General features: G+C 31.8%; 3 protein-coding genes across 3 annotated transcripts in view; 1 reads left to right on the forward strand and 2 right to left on the reverse strand.

Moving 5' to 3' along the window:
- Window positions 1-33: 33 nt before the first annotated feature.
- Window positions 34-4,103, reverse strand: LOC130441762 (uncharacterized). Its single transcript, XM_056775547.1, has 2 exons — window positions 3,853-4,103; window positions 34-191 (listed from the first exon to the last, which is right to left on the reverse strand). The coding sequence occupies exons 1-2, from the start codon at window positions 4,097-4,099 to the stop codon at window positions 34-36; spliced, it is 405 nt and encodes a 134-aa protein (XP_056631525.1). The 5' UTR covers window positions 4,100-4,103.
- Window positions 4,104-9,720: 5,617 nt separating this feature from the next.
- Window positions 9,721-22,112, forward strand: LOC130441804 (tectonin beta-propeller repeat-containing protein). Its single transcript, XM_056775598.1, has 14 exons — window positions 9,721-10,177; window positions 10,428-10,763; window positions 10,912-11,004; window positions 11,743-12,035; window positions 13,145-13,427; window positions 13,585-13,881; window positions 14,784-15,098; window positions 16,537-16,723; window positions 17,554-18,375; window positions 18,887-19,109; window positions 19,228-19,408; window positions 19,934-20,249; window positions 20,428-20,573; window positions 21,942-22,112. The coding sequence occupies exons 1-14, from the start codon at window positions 9,953-9,955 to the stop codon at window positions 21,978-21,980; spliced, it is 3,756 nt and encodes a 1,251-aa protein (XP_056631576.1). The 5' UTR covers window positions 9,721-9,952; the 3' UTR covers window positions 21,981-22,112.
- Window positions 22,113-22,152: 40 nt separating this feature from the next.
- The window catches only part of LOC130441818 (protein outspread), a 152,505-nt gene continuing 151,140 nt past the window's right edge, over window positions 22,153-23,517 (reverse strand). Inside the window, exons 13-14 of the mRNA XM_056775620.1 lie at window positions 22,585-22,869; window positions 22,153-22,434 (exon numbers count right to left, since the gene is read on the reverse strand). Coding sequence (XP_056631598.1) covers window positions 22,429-22,434; window positions 22,585-22,869 — 291 coding nt within the window. The 3' untranslated portion in view covers window positions 22,153-22,428. The remainder of the gene's footprint in view (window positions 22,435-22,584; window positions 22,870-23,517) is intronic.

Raw genomic sequence — 23,517 nt, forward strand, 5'->3', positions numbered from 1 at the left:
TTATTATTACTACATATCTAAAAACACGTTAAATCACTCCATTTCATTATCTCTACCTAACTTTGAGTAAAATGTCGATCTTCCTAATCTTGGCGCAAACATCGATCTTTGGACCATTTCAGTGATTTCATCTTCGTTTAAATTATTTAATTTTGTTTCCTTTGGGGTAAAGTTCAAGAGGTGGCCTCTACCTAAAAGTAAATTAGCAATTTGTTATCTTAGTATGACTTTGGTTACAGTCTATAAGTGTGAAGGACTATCGTATAAAATTCTTTTTAAAGTTTATCTAACCAACACTATAACACATATTTATTCTTATTAAGAAAATAGAACCGTTCATGATGGGGTACACGTTGTTTTGAAATAAAATAAGCCTGAAACTGCGAGTATCTCGAGGCTCCAGAATATTTCTTTTTGTAAGGGGTTTTCCAATAAGAGGTGTTATTCTATTTTCAAAGAAAAATGCCATTTTTTGAGATAAATGATCGGATGAGAAGAGGAAGGTATGCCGTTAATATTGGAACACAACATCAGCCAAATGGCCGCCACGACTGCGCTTACAGGACCATATCCTTTTCATGAAATTTTCCGTAACCAAATTGCAAAGCGGCTGCCCTATGTCCTCGATAGTCTCACGAATTCCATCTTTGAGGTCTTGAATCGATGCTGGACTGTTGGCGTAGACCTTATCTTTCACGTGGTCCCAAAGGAAAAAGTCGCATGGTGTTAAATCACAAGATCTCGGTAGCCAATTGTGATCACCTCTTCGAAAGATAACACAGTCCGGAAATTTTTCCCGTAAAAGATCGATGGTTTCGTCGCTTGTGTGGCACGTAGCACCGTCTTGTTGAAAGTAAACGTTGTCCAAATCAATACCATCCAATTCCGGCCATAAAAAATCATTAATCATCTCTCGATAGCGCAATCCATTCACCGTAACTGTTGCTCCAGCCTCATTTTCGAAAAAAACCACCAAACAGTCACGGGTTAAGGATGGAGAGGATTTTCAACAATAACTCTTGGTTTTTCCGAGCCCCAGATTCGAAAATTTTGTTTATTGACGTAACCACTAAGGTGGAAATGGGCCTCATCAATTAAAATGATTTTTCGATGAAATTCCGTATCCTTTTCATGCATTTCAAGGACCCAATCAGCAAAGACACGACGTTGTTGATGATCGGCCGGCTTGAGTTCTTGTGTTAACTGAACTTTATAGGCCTTAAGACCCAAGTCTTTATGCACAATACGGTGTAATGACGTTTGTGGAATGGCTAATTCCAAAGAACGATGAGGAATGGACAAAACTGGGTTTTCTTCAACACTTTGGGCTACAGCAGCAATATTCTCAGTTGTTTTTGAGCGACGTGCACGGGTTTTATTCTTCACATCAGTAACTTGTCCCAACAGCTCAAATTTTTCCACCAATTTCTGTATTGCGGTCCGAGAAGGTGCCTCACGTCGACCCAAAAATGTTTTAGTTTTACGAACCGTCTCTGCCAAACTTTCACAAACACAAACTTTTTCCATTTTCATTAATGGCGCAGTTTCTACTTGTCAAATGTCAAAAAATTACAGCTTCAAAAATGACATTTAGCGAAATAGTGGGCTGTTCAAAATAACACATCTTATTGGAAAAAAAATATCACAAGGCACGTAATATTATAGATGAGTTATTCGATATTCAATTATTAGCTAAATTTTTTGGTGAGCTCATTTTTACCAATTCTCAGAATTTTCCTTATCACCTCTCAGTATATAATGAATCGATATATTCACTAAGAAATATAATTTTTGGCTTAAATATTGGTACAATTAGTCTTTAAGAATGATTTAAATAAAATATGCTGATAATAACAAAGTTAGAGAAGTATATTACCCACACTATTAATTTTTAATAATCATCCGTTATTCAGTAAACTCAAAATTCATTGTCAATAGTAATAACCCAATGAAATTGATAGTTGTTCGAAAAAAATTTACAACGAAAGCTTGGAAACAGACCGACGCGGAGGTCGCTTATAAGCAACAAGCTTGGGAAAGTTGTTATAACATTTTTGAGCAATTTATCAATGTTCAAGGGTTATTGGGATAGAATTTTTTTGCTAAATATAGAAAAAATAAAGAGCAAAATTAAATTATTTAAAGGTGCAATTAACAAAAGAACAATTAGAAAAGTTATGTGAAGATCCAGACGTGTTATGATGTTCTGCGTCAATATTCAAATAGGGTTTTATTAAGTTGGCAATGTTACACGTAATTTTTAGAAGCTCTTACTCTTGCGCACAACTTTTGTGCCAATCGATTAACCGTGGTCGATCTATTGGAGTGATTAGTAATTTTTTTTCCTTGGTATTCAAGCCAATCGCTTCGGCAGACGATTTTGTTCAATTTTGAATCGAATTTATCATACATAATCTGTGAATTTTGATATTTGTGCCCCTTTTTAATATCAATTTTTCAAATAATCTGACAGGAGAAACGTAGCTGAATACAGGGTTATATTTAACTCGATTTATATTTGTTACAGAACCTTTTTGATTCGATACAAAATAAGTCAATCAAACAAGAAGCAATCTCCCTACATCGCCAACTTAATTATACGTAGCTATATGCTAAAATTTTCGCTGCATTTCTTCGGGGGTATTTTCATTCCATAATATTATCATTTTCGTTATTTCTACGGAACTTAATGCTATCGAACTTTGTTTCTTTTTTTTTGTTTTCGTCGCGGACAGGTCATTTCCTTATAATATTCTTCTTGAAATAGGCTGCACTTGTTAGTTCTCTGTTCCATCTTTTCTTTTCATGTTCACAGCCCAATTATTTAAAATCAACGCCAATTCTTTAGCCATTTAATCCCATTTAATTGATACTTTCTATCATTGCAAAATTCCATTCAGATTTTTCACTGTAAACGATATTTTTGATTCTATGTGGGAGGTTTAGATTTTATCCCACTGAACGTACTAATTGTTTATAAAAAGGGGAATTACATGTGCCCATTAAGCATTGTTTTTTAACTGAAAAAAATACCGTTATGGTAAAAATTTGGATTAAAACTTTTATGGAAACTTCTCCAGGAAAATAGAAACGAAGCTCGACGCTGTCGATCTATATCTAGAAAAAGCAGTTTCACTAGAAATAATAATTAAATAAAAGTAGAAAAACTACTGTAATACGCTTCATGATAAATCCTAAATGAATAATGAAGAAAAATCATCTCCAACACATTGAGAATAAAACTAGAGAGGTCAACAAACAGTTCTCATCATAAAAAGTATGGGATATTCTATATCAAATGATACATTTTTTTAAACTTTTTATTTCTTAGACCTTTTTATATTCTTCGTGATTATTTATCTTGATTTTAAGTTTATTTTTTATTAAAAACAGTTGAAAATGTAAAAATTAACGTTACGACCTACTTCGATCTTTATCCAAATATGGTATTTTGAACTGATTTTAATAGAAAATGGACCTCAAATAAGACGAATCATCACGAAATTCCAATAATATTTTTGATTATAAACAGAAATTAGTAAAAGTGAAGTTCTAAGAAAAGTAAAGAGTAAAGTAAAGACTGAAGAGTGAGGATTATAAAAGGTATCTCACGGATAATTTTTTTTAGTTAACTCTAATTTTATTTTAGTGATTCTAGATGTGTTAAAGATGATTTTCGATAATTTAGTAAAGGTAAAAACAAGAACCATTGACTATTAAAGTACATGATTGGAGAATTTTGAAGAAAGAACCAAAAAAGGACACTGTATCGATAACAAGATCGTTAAATTCATCGAATTGAACTTCAAAAACTCACCGTTTTCTCCAGATCTAAAAAATTCTCCAACTTACCATTATTGAACAACATAATAGTCCATGGACTCTTCCTAATAAACTCTAGCAACGCTTCTAGTTCTTCTTTGTCCAAATTTTTATATCCTTCCTCAAAAAGTCCCCTTTTCTTCCTTCCTATCCTAGGTCCAAACCAAACTGGTGCTGAATATTTGTCATCTTCTTTCTTTTCTACTTCGTCGCATTTCACATTTTCAAAATATAAAATTATAAATAAAATAGCGGTAACTGTTAGTGTGATATTCATTGTAGGAAGTGTTTGTTAGGAATAACTGGAATAGACAGGGCCCTCTTGAGTTTATATAGAGCGCTGTGGAAGTGACTTTGGGGTTAAAACAGTGTCGTACTCACATATACTTCCTTCTAACCCTTCATGGTATGGAATAGAATTTTTGCATTCATCAAATACTTCGAGTTGAAAACGAAATTATGAGTATGGACGGAATTTCAATTATAAATGAAAAAACCGCTTCACCAAGTCAAAGTGTTGCGGTGTCCCTATCGTTCGTTGAAGTTTTCTTTCCTTCTTTTCCACATTAGTGTGTGCAGTGTTTAAGATTATAGAGGGAAGGTAAAGAAGTGCTTTGAATTTGATAAGTGGACTAGCGTGACCATGGTCTAATGGATGCAATGGTATGATACGAGGTAGATGGACTGCACGCCTCTTATCTTATAGCAAAGGGTACAAAAAGAGATATTACGGAGGTGAGCTATTCATGGAATCAAATATTGTCTGGGCACGGTTACTTTATATCCTGCCTGTTTGAGCCTACAACGCTAAATATTTCAAAAAAGATTGAAAAATTCAATCCCGAGAATATCTTGAGGATTATGATGATAATTTTACGGCCGAAGAAACGGGACAAATTGGTCGATTACCCAATCACTTCAAGTAACAGCTAAAGAAATTACAGAGCAACGCAATTTGAGCGAAGAACAACCATTCGTGGTATGCTAACGCCTCAAAGAGATTTAGCTTGAAAACGAAGGGTTTCAGTGAGTCATACAACTGCAGTACGAGATACGCTCATTTTAGAAATTAGTTAGAACTAGAAGAGAAGAATTAGAGCTGGAACTAAATGCTTGTTCAGCTTTCGTTTTTGTGGGGCAATTATAAAAACTCTGAGAATTATATTGACTTGTAAAAGACTTTCTGTAACATTTAAAAAATATGGAGTGCAATATGAGTATGAAACTCAATTACCTCCATATTCACCTGGACAATTTTCTGAAAAATTTAGGAGATACGAGCGAAGCGCAAGGAAAGTGTATGTATCAAATCTCTGATATGTAATTTTCCAAAGTCTACACATCAGAGAGGTTTCAATAATTATTTTTTTACTAAAGTTTGTCCAAGTAAATACATGTTTTTTCGGTTCCTATATAGCTAAAACTACATATGTAGTCAGCAACAGCTAAGATTTCATCGGCAACAGATCTATTGTGGACTAGTGTAATAAATTAATATTGTTCTGTAAAACTTAACTGCTCATGTTTTAAGAGGAACCTTAGGAACGAACTACGATTTTAAAATCACGTCTGATATGAAGATTTGTAATCATAAAAGTCATTTTCATCTTTTCCCAATTAAATTTTCATACTTCTTCATATACTTTGAGGAAAAAACAGCTCCACCAATGAATTTGAATCGGTCATCCTTCCCTCATTCTCCTACTGTGTTACAAATATCTTGAGTGTTGTGGCAGCAAGGGGTAATGTTATTTAACAGTGGCGTAATTGATATATATGGAATGCTTTTGATTTGTTGAATGTTGTGATGAAATTAGATTTCTGTTCTCTATACTGAATATTGAAACTGATGTGTTTTATCCAGTAGGTGTCCGTTGATTATCGAAGAAAACATAAGAAGATGTAAAATCTTTAACCAACTGATTACAATTTGTCAGTGTAAATTTCAATATACCGTAATAATAATATCAATTGCTTCAATAGATTCCTACTCTACTCTAAATAACCCACGTATTAGAATCGAAATCAATCAGTATCCAAACAAGAGCAGACGAGTTCAAAAAAATTATCAGTTTTTTACTGAATGAAAAGAAGTATATGTTTTACTTCAAAAAAATCGTTTTCAGGCTTTTTCCTACAGTGGGAAATAAAGTAGATTCTAAAAAATAAATAAATTGAAAAATTGAATTGACAAACAGTCTTGAACGAATCGCAAACTAAATCCTTAAGCACGGAGGACCTGAGCTAGGAACACAAAATAATTTCAAAAAATTATATCGACCCAAAAGTACCTACTGATTGGAAAAATAGCATCCCAATTTGAATATGCAAAAAGGGAAAGGAAAATTATCTAGAAAATTATAGAATGATATCTTTCCAGCGTAAGAAAGCTTCTGAACAAAATGATGACAAAAAAAGTAATTATAGAATAGAAATAAGCGAAGAATAACAAGGCTTTAGAGAAAATAGATCGACAATAGGCGCAATTTTCATCCCCAACAAATTATTAATAAATCTATTGAATATCAAAAACCCCTGTTCCTTTGTTTTATGAATCTCAAGAAAACAATTTGATGGGGTTCAAATAGCAGACATCATTGATATAATTCGGGAAGACAGGCTACCAGTAAATTATATAAACGGGATTGAAAAGCTCGATTAAAACAATAAAACATAGATAAAAACACAACAGGGGTTTACCGAACAAGCTCCAAATTAATTATGGATAAAATAATTAATAACATAAAAGAATATTTTGAAGGATACAAGATGGGTCGAAGATCAATAAAAATATTATGCTACGCCGATTTTGGTAGCCGATAACAAGGATGACCTACAACGTTTGCTGTGTCGGTTCCAAGCAACAGCCGAAAACTTCAATATGCAGATAGCTGTGGAAAAAACAGAATCAAAGAGCCGACAAGATGTAAACTAGCTGTAAACGACAACCTCATTCACCAATGTATGCAATTTACATACATACAAGCTCCAAAAACTTCAGCAAGAGGTATGAACCCAATTAAAAATGGCCTCAAGAATCTCTGGTTATCTGCGGGACTCCGTAAGGAAAAACCTATACTTACATATGTAGGGGAAACTCTAGTGGACACAACAAAAACGAAGAACATGATGACGGAAACAGAGATGAAAACATTGAAGGAGTGTGCCTAAGAGATCAAAAAAAGCAAAGCTATAAGAGAAGATATTAAAATTCAGAGTATAGTAAGATTCGGGAGATCGAGACGACGATATTGGAGGCTAAGTCTTAAGAAAGGAGAAAGAAGAATATAGGGTTAAATAATCCACACCTTTTAGTTTTTCAGTTTTGTTTTTACTGATCCCAAATAAAAAATCATTTATTAATTTGGGTGACCACGTGAATAAGTATTTCTCACCTAACCGGGGGAACTCTAAGTTTATTGTGAATAGAACAATCTTATAACCAAGTTGGAAGAAAGCAAAACTGTAGGAATAATTTGCTTTTAGAAGTTCCAATTTTCCGTTAATTTTTCATTAATCCATAAGAGGCGAATGATGCAAATCTCCCAAACTTCCCGTTCAGACATTATTTTTTAAAAATATTGAGTCCGTATGCATTACGACTTGAATTTTACGTTACATTATGTCCTTTGTTAATAGCTTAAAATATCTGGATTCAGTGATAGTAAGCAATAACGATATTAAATCATTATTAACGCAGAGACTTGTCTCTAGAAACAAAAGCTATCGCCACTCTTGAAATACAGTTCTTGATCAACCAAAGTGTACGATGAAGAAAGCTAATAAAAACTGTTGTCTTTGTAAAAATACTTTTGAATTAAATATACGGCGGAGTAAAATAGTGAAGTATACGTCGTAATTAACAGCTTTCCACGTTATAAAAGGACATAGGACTGGTCTAGTATATGAGGATTGCTTTTCAAGTTTTTACAAAAACAGAAACGAACAACTTCGAGACAAAGTATTTTATTGCTTTTCGAAATATTCGCCGTTAATGTCAATATATTTTTACTAATTCTGGGAAAATTTTTTTCAATTTGAAGCTAATATCGTTTACACGTGGTTTTAAGTCTTCAACAGCTTCTTGAGCTGATGAAAATTGCTACCCGTTCATCTTTTGTTTGACAGTGGGCTACAAGAAAAGTTCATTAGGCGATAAATCAGGTAAATATGGAAAATGAGACATTAATTCGACGTTTTCCTCTTTCAAATATTCAATCTTTATGGCAGCTGGTATGCGGAATGTTTTTGGAACATACCTAAATGTCTATGCATGTTTTTAAATTATTTAATTGTTGAGTACGATCTTTTTAAAATCATTAAGAAACATCCAGCGTAAGTCTTCTCGAGTGATTTCCATTTTTGCACAAACTTATTTCTTTTAAGCGCTCGCTATCAGAATCATCAGTTTTTAAATTGTCATTGCCATAAATGTTCCCAAATACAGTGGTACCACAACTCAATATCGCGATCTATATTCATAGAGATATTACCATAGAGTAGGCATGCCTACAAGTGAGAGCGTCTCGCGAATGAAAAGAGAAAGAGAATCATTTATGTATTTCTATCTCTTTCTTTTGTTGCGTACTGCGCATGCGTGTCTCTGATTCAACGGACAACGGTAAAGTGCGTACACGAAATCTAATCAACGCGCATGCGCCATTAGACAGAGACAGCAATACATAAATTATTCTCTCTCGCTTTCTATCGGCCAGACGCTCCCACTTGTATGGGCGCCTATAGCATGCCTACTCTATCTGTAATATCTCTATGTCTATATTCGACTGTAAAAACTTGCAAGGCAACCCTCAATCAAGATTCACGAGACTGAAGATATCAGTTTCAAAAGTACTTCGGAAAAAGAAAAGCCGGTAGACCGAAGTTAATATGGTTGGTTCTGCTTTAGAGAAGATATAGGAAATTGAAATAGAAAATTGATAAACAACTGTCCGCAAAGAGTCAACTGGAAGGAATTATTAGATGCAGATAAGATCCAGCAATAAGTTGTTTCGTTGAGGATGATATCTAATCTATTCCGTTCGAGATCTAAGAGGGGCGTTAAACAGTTATTTCATTTATATTGTAGATATATATTAAATTGGTGCTGTTATAATTCAAACTCTCCGTTCAATTTTACATCTATTATTACCACTGTAATAATACGATTATTCTAAATATTCATAAACTATACAAGGATTATTAATGTAGTTAAAAGTGTAGCTACTACATCTGAGTAGTCTGCTCTAAAAGCAGTCTCTATGGACATGGATGGAATTTTCCCGTTTTCCACATGTCCCATCCACCTCTGAATGTAAATATCAGAATTTGGATTATTTCATATGTATCTAGCGCAGTAAAATATTTCTCATTTGCTAGAGAATTAATTTTCATAGGAATGCTAACACGTATACACAATTAAAGAGGATATCAGAATATATTGAAGGCAGTTGTTAACGAGAACTAATCGCCTAATTGCTATTAAAAGCGACTTGCATATTATTTTGTAATTCATATTCTTTTCATACTTGTTGGTACGGTCCTGTCTAATTCTTTAAACGTATTTCCTATTATATTGTAAAAAACTATGAAAATAGTAAATATATATGATGAACAAATCAAGTTGAAGCCTTCTAATTACTCATTTATGTGCTGGATTCTTATAGAATAACGCGCATATAAAGGTTATCTATGATTAACGCTACAATCAAGGAAGTTGACCTAAATTTCTCTACTACTATAATCTGTTAAAATAATTGCTTTCAATATGTGCCATATGCCGACAATAACATTTGTGGGAATGTTATACTGGCATAGCTGCTTGAGAAAAAAGGCTTTAGTGTTCAACACATATCTTCTTTTCGAAAACAGCTGATACTGACATGTGTTAAATGTCACCGACATTGTCTATTCCCCTTCTCTTTGTTTTTTGGTAACCGCCTTTGAAGTAATCGGCTGCGCGGATTGTTGACGTTTATGTATGTGTAAAAAGTAATTAAAGTTTACGAGGGTGCAAGTTAGTACGAATATGATATAAAAAAGTAATACAGGAAGTAAACATTTCGTTAGATATACATTTGGATGTTTTAGTGAATATTATAAACGTATTATGTTTCAATAGATCAATATAGTCATGCCAAGCTCCTTACTTTTTGGCATTAATAATGAGGGTAGAGTTCACACCCTGTCTACCACAGGATCGTTTTGGCGAGAATTACCTTATGCCGGCCAAGAATTCAAGAAATTATCCTCTGTACCACATTTTTTATGGGCTTTAGGAGGAGATCATCAAATATATGTTTATGTTTATGGTTTAGATGTTCCAATTCGAGTAGTTGAAGAATCGTATGAAAACGAGGTAAGGAATATTATAATAATCATAATAATAATTTAAATCAAAATCTGCAATGCAGTAACGAATCTTTAATTCAAAATACTATTAAAATTAGTTTAATGTACATGTGTCTCACTATTTATTATCTTTATTAAATCAAAATTCTTAGTAATGATTTTTGATTTGTTTAAATTATAATTACATATCTGTAGACGTTTTAAGTTTAAATTAATGTTAAATATTTGCAAACAATTTGATATATAATTTGTTCCAGAGATGGTTGCCTATTGAAGGCTTTTCCTCACGCTTATTACCAACAGACCGTTGCCATTTTTCTAACTTAGATGGTACCGAAGATAGAGCTATTGATAAAATACGACTACCATCAATGGCGTGGCAATGGGAAGGAGATTGGCAAAAAGAACTGATTCTAAATGGTCAGCCTTTAGATCATGATGGGTGGACATATGCTGTAGACTTTCCAGCAACTTTTTATCCCAAAAAACAATGGAAGAGCTGTGTTAGGAGAAGACTGTGGACTAGATCTAGGAGATATAGCGCGATGAATACTTGGTGTGCTATTGCACCTCTACACAAAGATGCTACCAGTGTAAGTTATTTGTTACACCTAATACAGCATCATCAGGTACATAGATATTATTTTTGTCAATCTTGATGACATATTGCTTGCAGTATTATATCATTATGTATTTTATTCACTTTGAATTTTTTATGTTGATTATATAGTTATGTTTTAGGAACCTTTTATTGATGTTTCTGTTGGAGGACAAAATGTTTCTGGGGCTGATCCGGGAACTATGCTGGTGTGGTCAGTCACATCTCATAATAGAGTAAGTTGATGTTGATGTTGACAACCAACAAAAAATATTATATTATTAAGTGAGAGATGGCTCATAAAAGAGAAACAGTCTATACCACAATAACTATGTAGAAGTATCTCTGGTGAAAAATAAAATACCCCGCTCTATCCTCATGGAAATTGAATTTTCACCATTTCACCATTTTTGAAACTTAACACTATGATAGTATGAAGCAAGCTGATTAAAAGTCTCCATGGGAGTATCAAGAGAAGCCAAGCCCCAAGGATTGTCAAAATTACTCCTGAAGTGTAGGTACCCTGGATAATGACATAGAAAATGTGTGAATGCTTGGGCAATTGATAAATGTTTATGGAACTTCCTACCCTTCCTCCCAGGCTACCTTTGTACACTTCAGGAATAGTTTTGATTGGGTTTGGGGTATTGAATCTATGGAGACTTTAATCAGCTTGCTAAAATCTAGCATTGTTCCAAGTTACAGAAAAATTGGATGGAACCCAATTTCCATAAGGATTGAACTGGATCTTATGGGGATTTTTAATTTAAGGTCTCCTTTCTAGGAAAATCAGTTCATAATAACAGGTAGAAATTTAACGTTTCGACCTACTTTTAAAACTGATTTTCATACAAAAGGGCATACATTATAAACATGGTGAAAACTGATGTCACTCCTAACTATATTAACCAACTCTTTTGTTGGTCAGTATTCACCATTTGGTTGATGTAACATTAGAAAATCACACTTTTTAGGTATTATTCAGGTCTGTTGTAAGTACAAGATCACCAGAAGGCGCGCGTTGGATTCACGTCCAAACTCCTTCTGGTTCCGAAGCATGTCAAATCAGCGTAGGACCCACAGGATTAGTTTGGGCATCGACATTAAATGGAACAGCTCTAGTTAGAATCGGAGTGTGTCGTGACAATTTACAAGGTGATGCCTGGGTGACAGTAAATAGTCCCGGAGAAAATTTAAGAATAACTCAAATTTCCGTTGGAACATGCGCAGTTTGGGCTGTTACTCATGATAAACAGATATGGTTCAGGTAAATTTATCATTATGTTGAGGGTTAGTCACAAAATTGATTGAGGAAATATTCTTTTAATTGAGACATTTAAGAACTTTCACATCATTTCTTTTTGTTGAATGAAATTTTAAACTCACAATCATTTTGCCTGCTTCTAGTCAAATCACAAATATGACACTTTTACCAAGTTAGTAATGTCTTATGTATGTGCAAGGTGTATTCATTTATTTAAAAATCAAAATTACAAGAGAAAACCATATTTTAATTAATATCAATATTTTTATGTATTCTCATATTCTAGGACTTCTCAAAAGTAACAATGAGTATCGAATGTTATTTTGTGTTTAACAATAATGACCTTGTACTACTTGTTAAATATTGTTTGTTTACAACCGAGACCTTCAAATTAAGTACAACCTTGATACCCTCTAATCTTGTGATCCTATATAGCAGTTTATACTTTATTATTTATCACAAAATTAAGTTGAAATCTTCCATAACATGTTGCTCTCATTTTATTTGTATAAAGTAGAACAAAAAATTAAATCTTCGAAAAAACATAAATCTAAAGGATTCATTTTGGAATAAGTTACTGGAATTTTTATTTAAGAACTTCAAAACAATGATGTACCGAACCTAAAATCATAATTTAGTTGTCTTCTTGTTAAGTTAACTCTATTCTTATAGGGAGTGAGTATTTTTCCCTTAAAGAATGTACTCTTCACATTTTTTCTCCATATTATTGCACAAAGGAGAAACTCAAAACATTTGACTATCATACATAGATCATCGTCTCTAGCGCTACAGCCTTACAGGGGAGCCTCACTTTCTCTAACCTTAAACACCATTCGTCCCGGTCTCTTGCAAGTACCATCCAGTTTGCTGCACTAATCTTTGTAGCATCTTGAGACACCCCGTCTCTTTATCTTCTTCTCAGTCCTATCTAGACATATATATAGGCTTTCTGATTGCTTGTCCGGCCAAAATAAATGGTGTCCGTCTTTTTCTAATTTTGTTATAATTTTTTTTTTCCTGAAGCTGTAATATGATGTGTTCCTGAGATATCACGGTCGTTCTCAATTGCCTAATAGGTATAATTGTGTGTAATTATTTACTGTAATTAACAGGAAAGGAGTAAAAGGAGAAGGCGCTAGCTTAAGTGAAGAATTATCCACTGGAAATGGATGGATCGAGATGGTCGGCAGAATTAGTCAAGTTTCAGTAGCTGCAAATGATCAAGTTTTCGGAGTTGGTGCTGACGACCGTTTAGTTTATCATAGAACTGGTGTATGTCCAGAAGATTTAACAGGAAAACGATGGCATGCGTTAAGAGCGCCACTACAAGTTAGCAGAGCAAATAGTAATGCTAGTATTAATAGGGACAAATTTCATAGAAGCTACAATAACTTGGTGAGTTTTTTAAAACAAATTGAATGTACTATGTAAGACTTGTATTTTTTTTTACAAATTGTGAAAATATTTTTGTAGCTAGGATTTATTTTGCAAAACTATCAAGAAAATTTTTATTAAACAGTTACATTACTAATAACATTCACTCATATTCTAGCAATCTCGACCGAGCAGTATGATCGAACAATCAGCTATAACAGAATGGGATAATCACGCCCATTCAGCACCAACAGTTCCAACATCCCTACCAGTAGGTGATTTAAATATCAAGTATGAAACACAACCAAAAAATCCAAAAGCATGGAGTCCCGTACATTCTGTAGGATCCATTGTAGGTATGGAAGTACATCCTGAAACTGATGAAAGTATTTGGAGCGAATCAAGTAGAGATTCTTGTATTTTTGCCGATGATGAAGAATTGGGATGGGGAGAGTATGAAGCCCCTTGGTCTTGTGTGAGTATTAAATAATGTAGGCATCTGTATATTTAAATTGTTAGTCAACTATTTATCAATAGATGGCAGTATAATGTAAAACATATCTCAGAACTTGTTTTCTCATCATAATTAATGAATTCAATTAAAATTTTAAGTAATTGTTTATATTCAAACAACTTGCTGTCCTTCACAATATTTAATGACATTAATATTTAAACAAAGTTGTAAACAAAAATGAGTTTCAGAACTAATGATTTCAGTCAGAATGTGAGTAAAATAATATTTTTTTTTACTTATTTACAATTCTTTTGTCATAACTGTTAAGTACAGCTACATCTTCAATAAAGGTCCTTTCCTTATTGCATCTATCATAGTTAAGTGTTTTTTTCTAAATACATCAAAGTCTAGCCTATTACTATTCTAAATTACTAAAGTATCTAAAAATGCTAACTGTGCATTATTTTTGATTTCATATTGAATGTGGGGAAAATATCATCCACATATCTGTATCATACCCTGGAAAAATGCTGTAAATCTTCATGTGTAAAATATTCGTTAATACCAAAAATCAAAATAATATTTCTATAAAATAAACGCAAAAGCCCAAACTTGTGTCAATTTTTTTAATATCTTCTTATTTGGCAACTTATCTACTAGTCGCGTTAAATTTTGTTTTTTCATTAGTTCAGATGAATTCCAAATTATTTAAAATCTTTCTGGGACATTGTGCCTGTTCCATTCATGAATCTATATTCAGTTAGATGATCAAAATGACATTATATCAAGACAATAAATAAAAATTTGAATCATTCCATTCCACAACCATTATCTATTTTTATTCAAGGATATCTACAAAATTGAACTTTACAGTTTTTAATTATAATTATAATATATTTAATTAACTCAATTATCATTTGAAGGTAGAATCTGGTGCTTGCACACTTGATGTATCACAACTTCCAAATTGGTTTGGTGATTCAGATTCGCGCAATGCTAACGCAGATTTTAATGAACCGTGGAGAATAAAAATTTTACAAGATTTAAAAATGCGCTCACCAAATAATGAAAAATTCGCTGATTATGAGTTGGCAGTAAATACTACATCTTGGATGCATTCAGGAGAAGCTAGAGTTAGTATACATGGAGGTACTTTCATGGATTGTATTTTACAATTAGAATGGATCGAAAATAACGGTACTTTGACAATATTAAATCCAGATGGAGCAACTACAATGGTATGTATATTATTTTGTTTATTTATTGGTATATGAAGCTTGTTTAATATCTCTTAATATAGTTTTCTATTTATTGCTTACAGATTACTAACTAAAAGTTTCTTTGATTGGTTAGTTAATGCAAAATTTTTGATTAAATATTAGATGTGATCTAACCTTCATATCTAACTTACTAGAAATTGTATAGCTCAGAATAATTGTTGATTCTATTAACTTGAAGAATTCGCCTAACCTTTTTTTTAATTGATGAAATGAAAAAGTAACTTAACTATCTTTTGTTTTATTGTATGATCTATAACATCCTTCACTTGTGTTACGTAATGAATGGTAGAATATGGTATTAAAATTAATTTTTCTTTTAAACTCGCCCCAGTATATTAGTTTTACCATTAGAATTTTTCGATAGCTTATAGTTCTTTAAGAAATTATTGATGTATATGTTGGTATAAATCAGGACAATAGTTGGGGTCACAGTGTTGGATAAAAGACTCTTCGAATTTTGTCTGTAGTACTGATTAGATCTCCTCCGTATCCTATGTCATCATATGATTAACTGATGATCGCAAAGCCTGGAAGCACTTTTCAAACCTACTCGAATACCTCTAATAGAACTGCTCACCTTTTTTTTTATTGAATAATGCACACAAGTTGTGGAACTATATGGAGTTAAAATTGAAACTGAAGAAGTAAACTTTCTTTAACTTTTTCACTTCCTAGACCTTTTTATGTCAGTTTGAAATAACATCTAAAAATTTTACTTGATATGGAAATATTGAATATAAAAATCCTTTTCTTTAAAGGTATTATACTTTTACATGTATTACAAATTGTTAAATATTAAGAGAAATAAATAATTTATATGCTTCTAAATGTTCTTGATTTTAGGTCTCTTTTGTTTTAAAATTAGTTTCTTTTATAATTTTAAATTACAAGAGACCTAAAATCAAAAACATTTAGAAGCATAAACATATCAAAATGTCTAAGAAATAAATAATTTTTATAGAATGCTACTATGATTATTTTATATACACTTATAGTAAGCCGTAAAAACAATTCGAAATAATTACCTCATAATATTTATATTTATTAGATTTACATTTAATAATTATAAGCTTTCAAAAGAGTTTACTCCAAATAATAATTTCATATATGTAAGTTGGTTTCGAGAAACAATATTACAGATACAAAATTTGTTTTGTTTCAAACCAAAACATGTTAATTGGCACTATGAATTGATTCAACACCCTGTTCACTCAAAAAAAACGTATCCTTAACAAAATATCAATTTATTCAATACAGAAACCGTTTCTTAGAATAAGTAGATTGAACTTTTAAATACCATTCTTTCAAAGAGATCGTTCTGCTAAATTATTAGGAACATCATATGTGATAATTGTTTTATTATTAGAACTTTAACGCAATTTAACATTTTTTCAAGCACTCTTTCAGTCTTGGTGACATAACATGTATTCAACTACGGAGTGAACCTGGGAATCCCCGCTTAGCAATACACATCCCAAGGCATTCTACAAGAATGATTAAATTACAATTTACCAGTGATGCCTTACTAGAAGAATGGCAAGCTCTGTTTGCTACTAGTTGTGGAAAAATTCATAATGTTACTGGTATGTTTTTAATCTCTTCGTTAATTAATTAATTTTTAGTAGCTGTGTTATTATTTGTTCATTTTGAATACTTTTTTTAATAAAATTAAAAACTTGGAAACTTTCTATGTCTTTTATGAGATTGATAGTTGCGGTATTCAATAATGTTTTCTATCTTTGGGGTGATTGTTAAATAAAGTATTGTATAGAAATAATGGTATTCAAATATTCCGCGTCAGTTTAAATATTAATACATATTATTTATTTGGTTATTACTACTTCCGGTACATGCATACACAAATAGATTTTGTACGTCGAATAAATTAGTAAACATTCTCAACTTAGTCTTTTATGTGGAACCATTAAAATTGGAACAATATGGTCAAATGCATCAGTTTCACTATGGAATACAATGTAGTGCACCCTTTTTTACGGTTCTATAAGCCTTCTTGACGACCAATTAGCTCAATTGACAATACGTTTGAAGGGTAGTAGTAAAATTTACCTTTCTTCATTAGTATGCTTGTTTTATTATAACAATGAAATAATTCGATTTAGGAGCTTGAACTTTTACATTGTATATTGTTTCTCCATCTCTCTGAACTGTATATTTCGATTCCTTTATATTTATGAACTAAACAGTAGATATAAAAAAATTGAAATTATCGAAAAAATTAATTATATAGTTTTAAAAATGAATATGGGAGTAAATATAAATGTGCTGTTCTCATTTTATTATGGATTGAACAGCAAAAAATGAAATATCAGTATTTGGAAAATTGTAATAATTCGAAATAAAATATAACGTTGCTTACATTAGAATCATGTGCATTGAAGCCTTTTTCTTGTAGGAAAGCCAAGTGACGAAAGTGTATGGGCAGTTACACATCTAGGCGACATATTTGTATGGGATCCAACCCAATTAGAATCTAACCAACTCAGAGAAGACGAATTCTATGTTCAGAAATTTGATTTGAGTCGTAAAGAATCACCTTTCAAAGTAGCTTTACATGTAGGTTGTATACCAGGTACTATTATTACTCTTAATGGTTGTGTTGGAGATGATGCAGAACGAATAGCTATAAATTTAGAAGCTCCCATAACCTACAAATTAAGACATAAGGCACATACTGAAATTGATAACGTCTGTTTACATATTAACCCCCGATTTGATTCAAATGAAGTGGTGAGAAATGCTATGATTGATGGTAAATGGGGCTTTGAAGAAAAAGAAGGGGATAACCCGTTTTCAAAAGGACAAGAATTTAATCTTAGAATAGAAACTACAGAAGATGCTTTTGTTATATTTTTTAATGATAAAGAATTCACCTCATTTAGACACAGGTTGCCTCCTCAAAGTGTTTCTATATTAAGTTACTGGGGTAAAATGCAACCATTTAAACTAGTTATAAAGAGTCCCGTTTTAATAATGGATATGTTGGATGTATATTGGAGGCAGCTAGGAGGGCATTTGAAAAAAGTTGAGACTTGCTCTGTAGGGGTTACCTGGGGAATAGGTTATGATTATACGGCTTGGGCGTATACTGGAGGATGGGGAGGAGGGGTGTTTGGAACCTTGGATAGCCACAATGTTTATCCAATGACTGATTCGCAAGACTACAGGGTGTATGAAAATCAACGATGGAATCCATTAACAGGCTATACTTCTGCAGGTAAAAATCGTTTTTGAAAATTTTGTGAAACTTTTTAAAAATTTATACAAAAAAACAGGACTACTCATAAATCTTCTGTTGAGTGTATCAGGTCTAATACGCATTTAACAGAAAAAGTATATTGATAAATGACTTCGCCTTATACAATTTAGATAGATACTTAAATGAACAGAAGATAATCCCATGCGCAACATTTAGTTTTTATGGGATTAGATTTTGTATTATTGAGTATTGAAAAGTTATATCACGGTTAAAATATCCCTAAATGTAAATGAGCTAACAATTTTTTTTCCCTTTTCAACCTTCTCTATACTTCAAATTATTGTGAAAGAAAAATGAATGAATATTGATATTGAATATTGTACATTGTAATAATTTGTAATTTTTCTCGTAAATAAACATTATTATTATTATAAGTAGAAATCCCATGAGTTTGTTAACCCTCAATTTTGAGATGTAAAAAAGAAGTGCAGTGTTAGTTTTGTTCAATTGAAATGAGTATTTCTTTTAGGCTTACCAACAGATAGGTACATGTGGAGTGATGCTACAGGCAGAAAGAAGCGCACTAGAGATCAAGTAAAGCTCCTCTCTGTACACTGGCAATGGGTATCTGATTGGATGACAGATTTTCACGTACCTGGAGGTGTAGATAAAGAAGGCTGGCAGTATGCCATGGATTTTCCATCTACGTATCATGCCAATAAGCAGTTCACAGATTATGTAAGACGTCGCAGGTCAGTTTTTTTAAGTAAATACAGTACCATACATGTTACAACAATTTTTTTCTATATAAAAAACATCTTACGTGTCTAATTTTGGACTAAAAAATACAAATGATTTTTGTTTAAATAGATGGTACAGAAGATGTGCAATAGCAACAACAGGTCCCTGGCAAGAAATAGGACACACTAAAATATTGGATGTCTCTTTGGAGCCAGTTAGTGATTTTGTAGATTCAACTGTAGCTGTTTGGGCTCTTGCAACTGGAGGACAAGCTGTAGTACGAGTAGGAGTTTCTAAATCAAATCCCGCAGTAAGTTTGAAACAGTTAATTTGTTCTATGAACGAAAAACCTTATTCCACATCATCAAGAACAAAATTATGTTAATTTTAATAATAGAAGATAATTATATTGTCATAGCACATTAAACTGCAGTTTTTGTAACAAATAGAAATTATTCACCAATAATAACTTACTTCTAATTTGGAATTTCTGGAACGGTTGTACTGAACATATTGTTATCGTCTTCAGAGACTATATAATATACTAATTATAAATTGTCTTGAAAATAGATAAAACAAATTCTGATTAAAAAGAAGGATGGCTTCATCTTCTTATGAAAACATCCAAACCAACTAAATAAATAATAATACCTTCTCTAATAATTATAATAATTTATTACTTGGACAACAAAATATCATGACCATTGGCAGGCAGGGCGAGACGTTCACCAATTTTAATCGATTTTTTTAATCTATTTTAAAACAACCACTTATAAAGTTTATGAATTTTATAAATAGTTGTTTCAATATAAATCAATCAAAAAAATGTTTTTAGGGTCACATATGGGAACATGTAAATACAGATCAACCTTTAACCAGTATTAGTTGTGGTCCATTTAAACGTGTCTGGGCTGTGGGAAGGAAAGGCTGTGCTTATTATCGATTAGGCATAACTGAGGAGAAGCTCGAAGGAGATAAATGGGTATGTGTCGAAGCTCCACAAGGAAGTCAACTAAAGCAGATATCAGTGAGTTCACTTGGTGTATGGGCTGTAGACCAAGAAGGTAGAATACACGTTAGGAAAGAAATTACATCTACATTTCCTGAGGGGACACATTGGCAGACCATAGTAGCCGATCCTCCAGTTTTAAGTAATTTTTTTTATTAATATTTAATGTTTATGAGCTATTTCAAAATAAATACCTCAAATTCTATTTTCTCACTTCAATGTATAAAGTACATTATTTTATGACATATAACCCACTATTCATTAATTCTATTATATTTTCAGTCAATTTTTCAGGACTGTGAAATAATATTTTTTTGTAGATTCTGCACCAGATACGACAGGATTCAAGCATGTCAGTGTCAGTCATAGTCAAGTTTGGGCTACTACAAATGGTGGTGTAATCCTCAGAAGAGAAGGAATATGTGCAGCAAATCCAGGAGGATCAGGATGGGATATTGGTATTGCGGTAAGATTCTTTCTACTTTTTCAACATATATTACACCCAATTGCCACTAGCTTTCAGTAAATTTTGCACATTGTTACATCATAAATTCATAATTAGAAATATAGACTATGCAAGTTAATTACAGTCCACCAATATTAGTTTTAACGAAGAGCATTAAAGTATGAAAAACTGAGCATACTTTCAATAATAGATTTATTTCATGTGGTGAAAATGATCTCCCAGATCCCAAAATGTTTATATATATATATATATATATATATATATATATATATATATATATATATATATATATATATATATATTAGTATTTTGATTAATTGATAGAGATAAATTATTATAAATAATATATAAATATATCATTTTTAAAATCTACTTAATTTCTAAGCCATTATGGCATAAACGGGTGACCATTTTTTGATAAATTACCCTTTAAAAATTTTTATTTTTGTGAACTGGACCAACAAGTCTTCCCCTTGACTTTATTTTATACTCATTTCTTACATTTACTTTAAAGTATCTGTGGTAATACATGTCTACGTCGATTCATGAAATACTAATTCATGGCCCTCTCATTGTTTAATGGCACCATTGCCAATTGGAATAATTTTGGAGGAAGCTCAAGTCCCGTGACAAGGACATAAAAAATTACCGAAAGCATAATTGCCGAAAAACGTCTAAAGTTAACACTAAGAAGGATGTAATAAAATAGTTGCTCGTGTCTTTAGACCTACTAATATCAAGTTTGCATTTAACTCCGCCGAAAAAAGTCCAATATTATCAAGTGAAGCGATAAAACTTTTACTTCCTACCTATGCAAATGTAGCTGATTCTAATCAATTCGACACTAGCTCAGATATGAGTGAGTAACCTAACCAGTTTTGTACATGTATTACGAATGAAAATACTGCTACTTTGAAAAATAGTTTTAAATTATTTATCAATATTTATATATTGTTTGAATCAATTTTCTAGTGCTTTGACTGCCATTTTGGATCCGCCAATATAAATAAGGACAAAAAATAATATTACATTTATAATCTGCGACTTTAAAAACCCTTATTAACAATTTTTTGTTTCAATCCAATAATTTTGTTTATATCGGCCATTCTGAATTTTGAAAAAATAACGATAGATTCATTCAGCCACATTAAAAACCTTTGTACACCGACTTTCATTGAAATCAAAATGTTTTTCGGTTTTTGTCCGCGTTTTTCAGAAAATGGGACACTGTGCGTTCTATTGAAATATATACTGGTGATTACTAATAGATTTTACATTCAATAATCGTATATACTGCAAAATATTTTCCAATACTGTATATTGAAGCAGTAGAAAAAAGTAATTGTTTTATGTCGTTTTTTTTTTCAGGGAAATTGGCAGTATGTCAGCGTACGAGCCTTCAGCTAAATCAGTATAAAATGTGATCTTGAAGTTTATTCACTAGGCAGACAAAATCCTTTAGTTTTAGGTTTTATTTATTTTATATGCTAGTCTTTTAAAATGAATTTATGATTTATACAATAAACTATTTTTTACCAATTTGTTTTCTTACTATGAATCAGTACTGGAAAAAAACACGTTTTAATGAATAACTTATATATTTTGTTCAATATAAACATTCCGTAAAACCCAACACAGATAAACAATAAACTGTTAACGCAAAAAAATTTTGTACAGTTATCGGGAAAGAGCAGTATTTGAGGTAAAAATAATAAATAAACATATTCAAGGGGTAAAACAACGGTTAAAATTGGGTAAAGACGTGCGATCTGTACACAACGGTGAACATTGTACTAAATACACTGGTATATGAGGCTTGTTAGGACTAGTATATTGTTTTTACGGATACACACCATCAGTTCTGAAACAAAAATTCGTAATTACTATCTAAGTCATTATAATTAATATGAAATAGAACAAATAAATTGATATTTTCTGATATACATAATACTACTAATTAGAAATGAAAATTGTACTTTGATTGAGCTTAAAAAAATTACATTATTTATACCTGCAAAGTAGAGATCTGGGGGTTCCGTTCGAGTTTTAAAATATGCTGTTGAGCATGCGCCAATTGTCTTGTGGCAGTACCAAGCTGCTCTTCCAGAGCAGCTGTTTCTAATGATTTGACAGAAAGTTGTTCTGATAGATCAAACATACTATCTCTTTGTTGTCGAACAAAATCTTGTTTGAATTTAGCAACTTCTCGCTGCACCTCTGCTACATGGGCTTTTCTCATAGCATCTAATGCAGCTAAAGTGGCTTGTGTCTCTTCAGCTAAGGCTTGTTCTTTTTCCTGTAATTAAACACTATTAGATAAAAAGAAATAACTATTCTTCCTGTTGATTTAACGTATTACAGAATATTCACTATAGTGAGTCACATAGTTATAAATAAATCACCGCGAACCTTGTAGGCAATTAACATACTTAACCTATCGTGTCTTGTGAACTAACAATTAGCAACATAGGACATCTAATCTAGAATTGTCCTCATTTTAACAAAAACATTCTTAAAACCGTAATAATACTTTATATGACATGAATGTTACAAGATCTAGATAGCCATTTAAAACGAACGTGTGTCTTTAGAAACACATTTAACATTCATTTTTTATCTGATGTTATATCTAAATATTATTATGTGTGATGAATTGTATGATAATTTCATAAGATTTATTTGTTTGTTTTATGAATTATGATGTAGGTGATTTACTTCTGAAAATATTCATTTGACCTACTCATGTCGCTTATTAGGTGTAAATTTTTCTAACAACTTTACTAAAAAGTAGATTAAGTGTCATTGCATATATAATTTTAAAAAAAGTCCATTTAAATAATGAAAATAAATATTTGTTCAATATATTTTAATCTTTTCAAGTGAATCTTTAGATAAGTATATTTCATCAGAGACTGATAGGAGACATTACCAAGAAATAAATATA

The sequence above is a fragment of the Diorhabda sublineata genome, chromosome 3 (assembly GCF_026230105.1).
Source record: "Diorhabda sublineata isolate icDioSubl1.1 chromosome 3, icDioSubl1.1, whole genome shotgun sequence".
NCBI lineage: Eukaryota > Metazoa > Arthropoda > Insecta > Coleoptera > Chrysomelidae > Diorhabda > Diorhabda sublineata.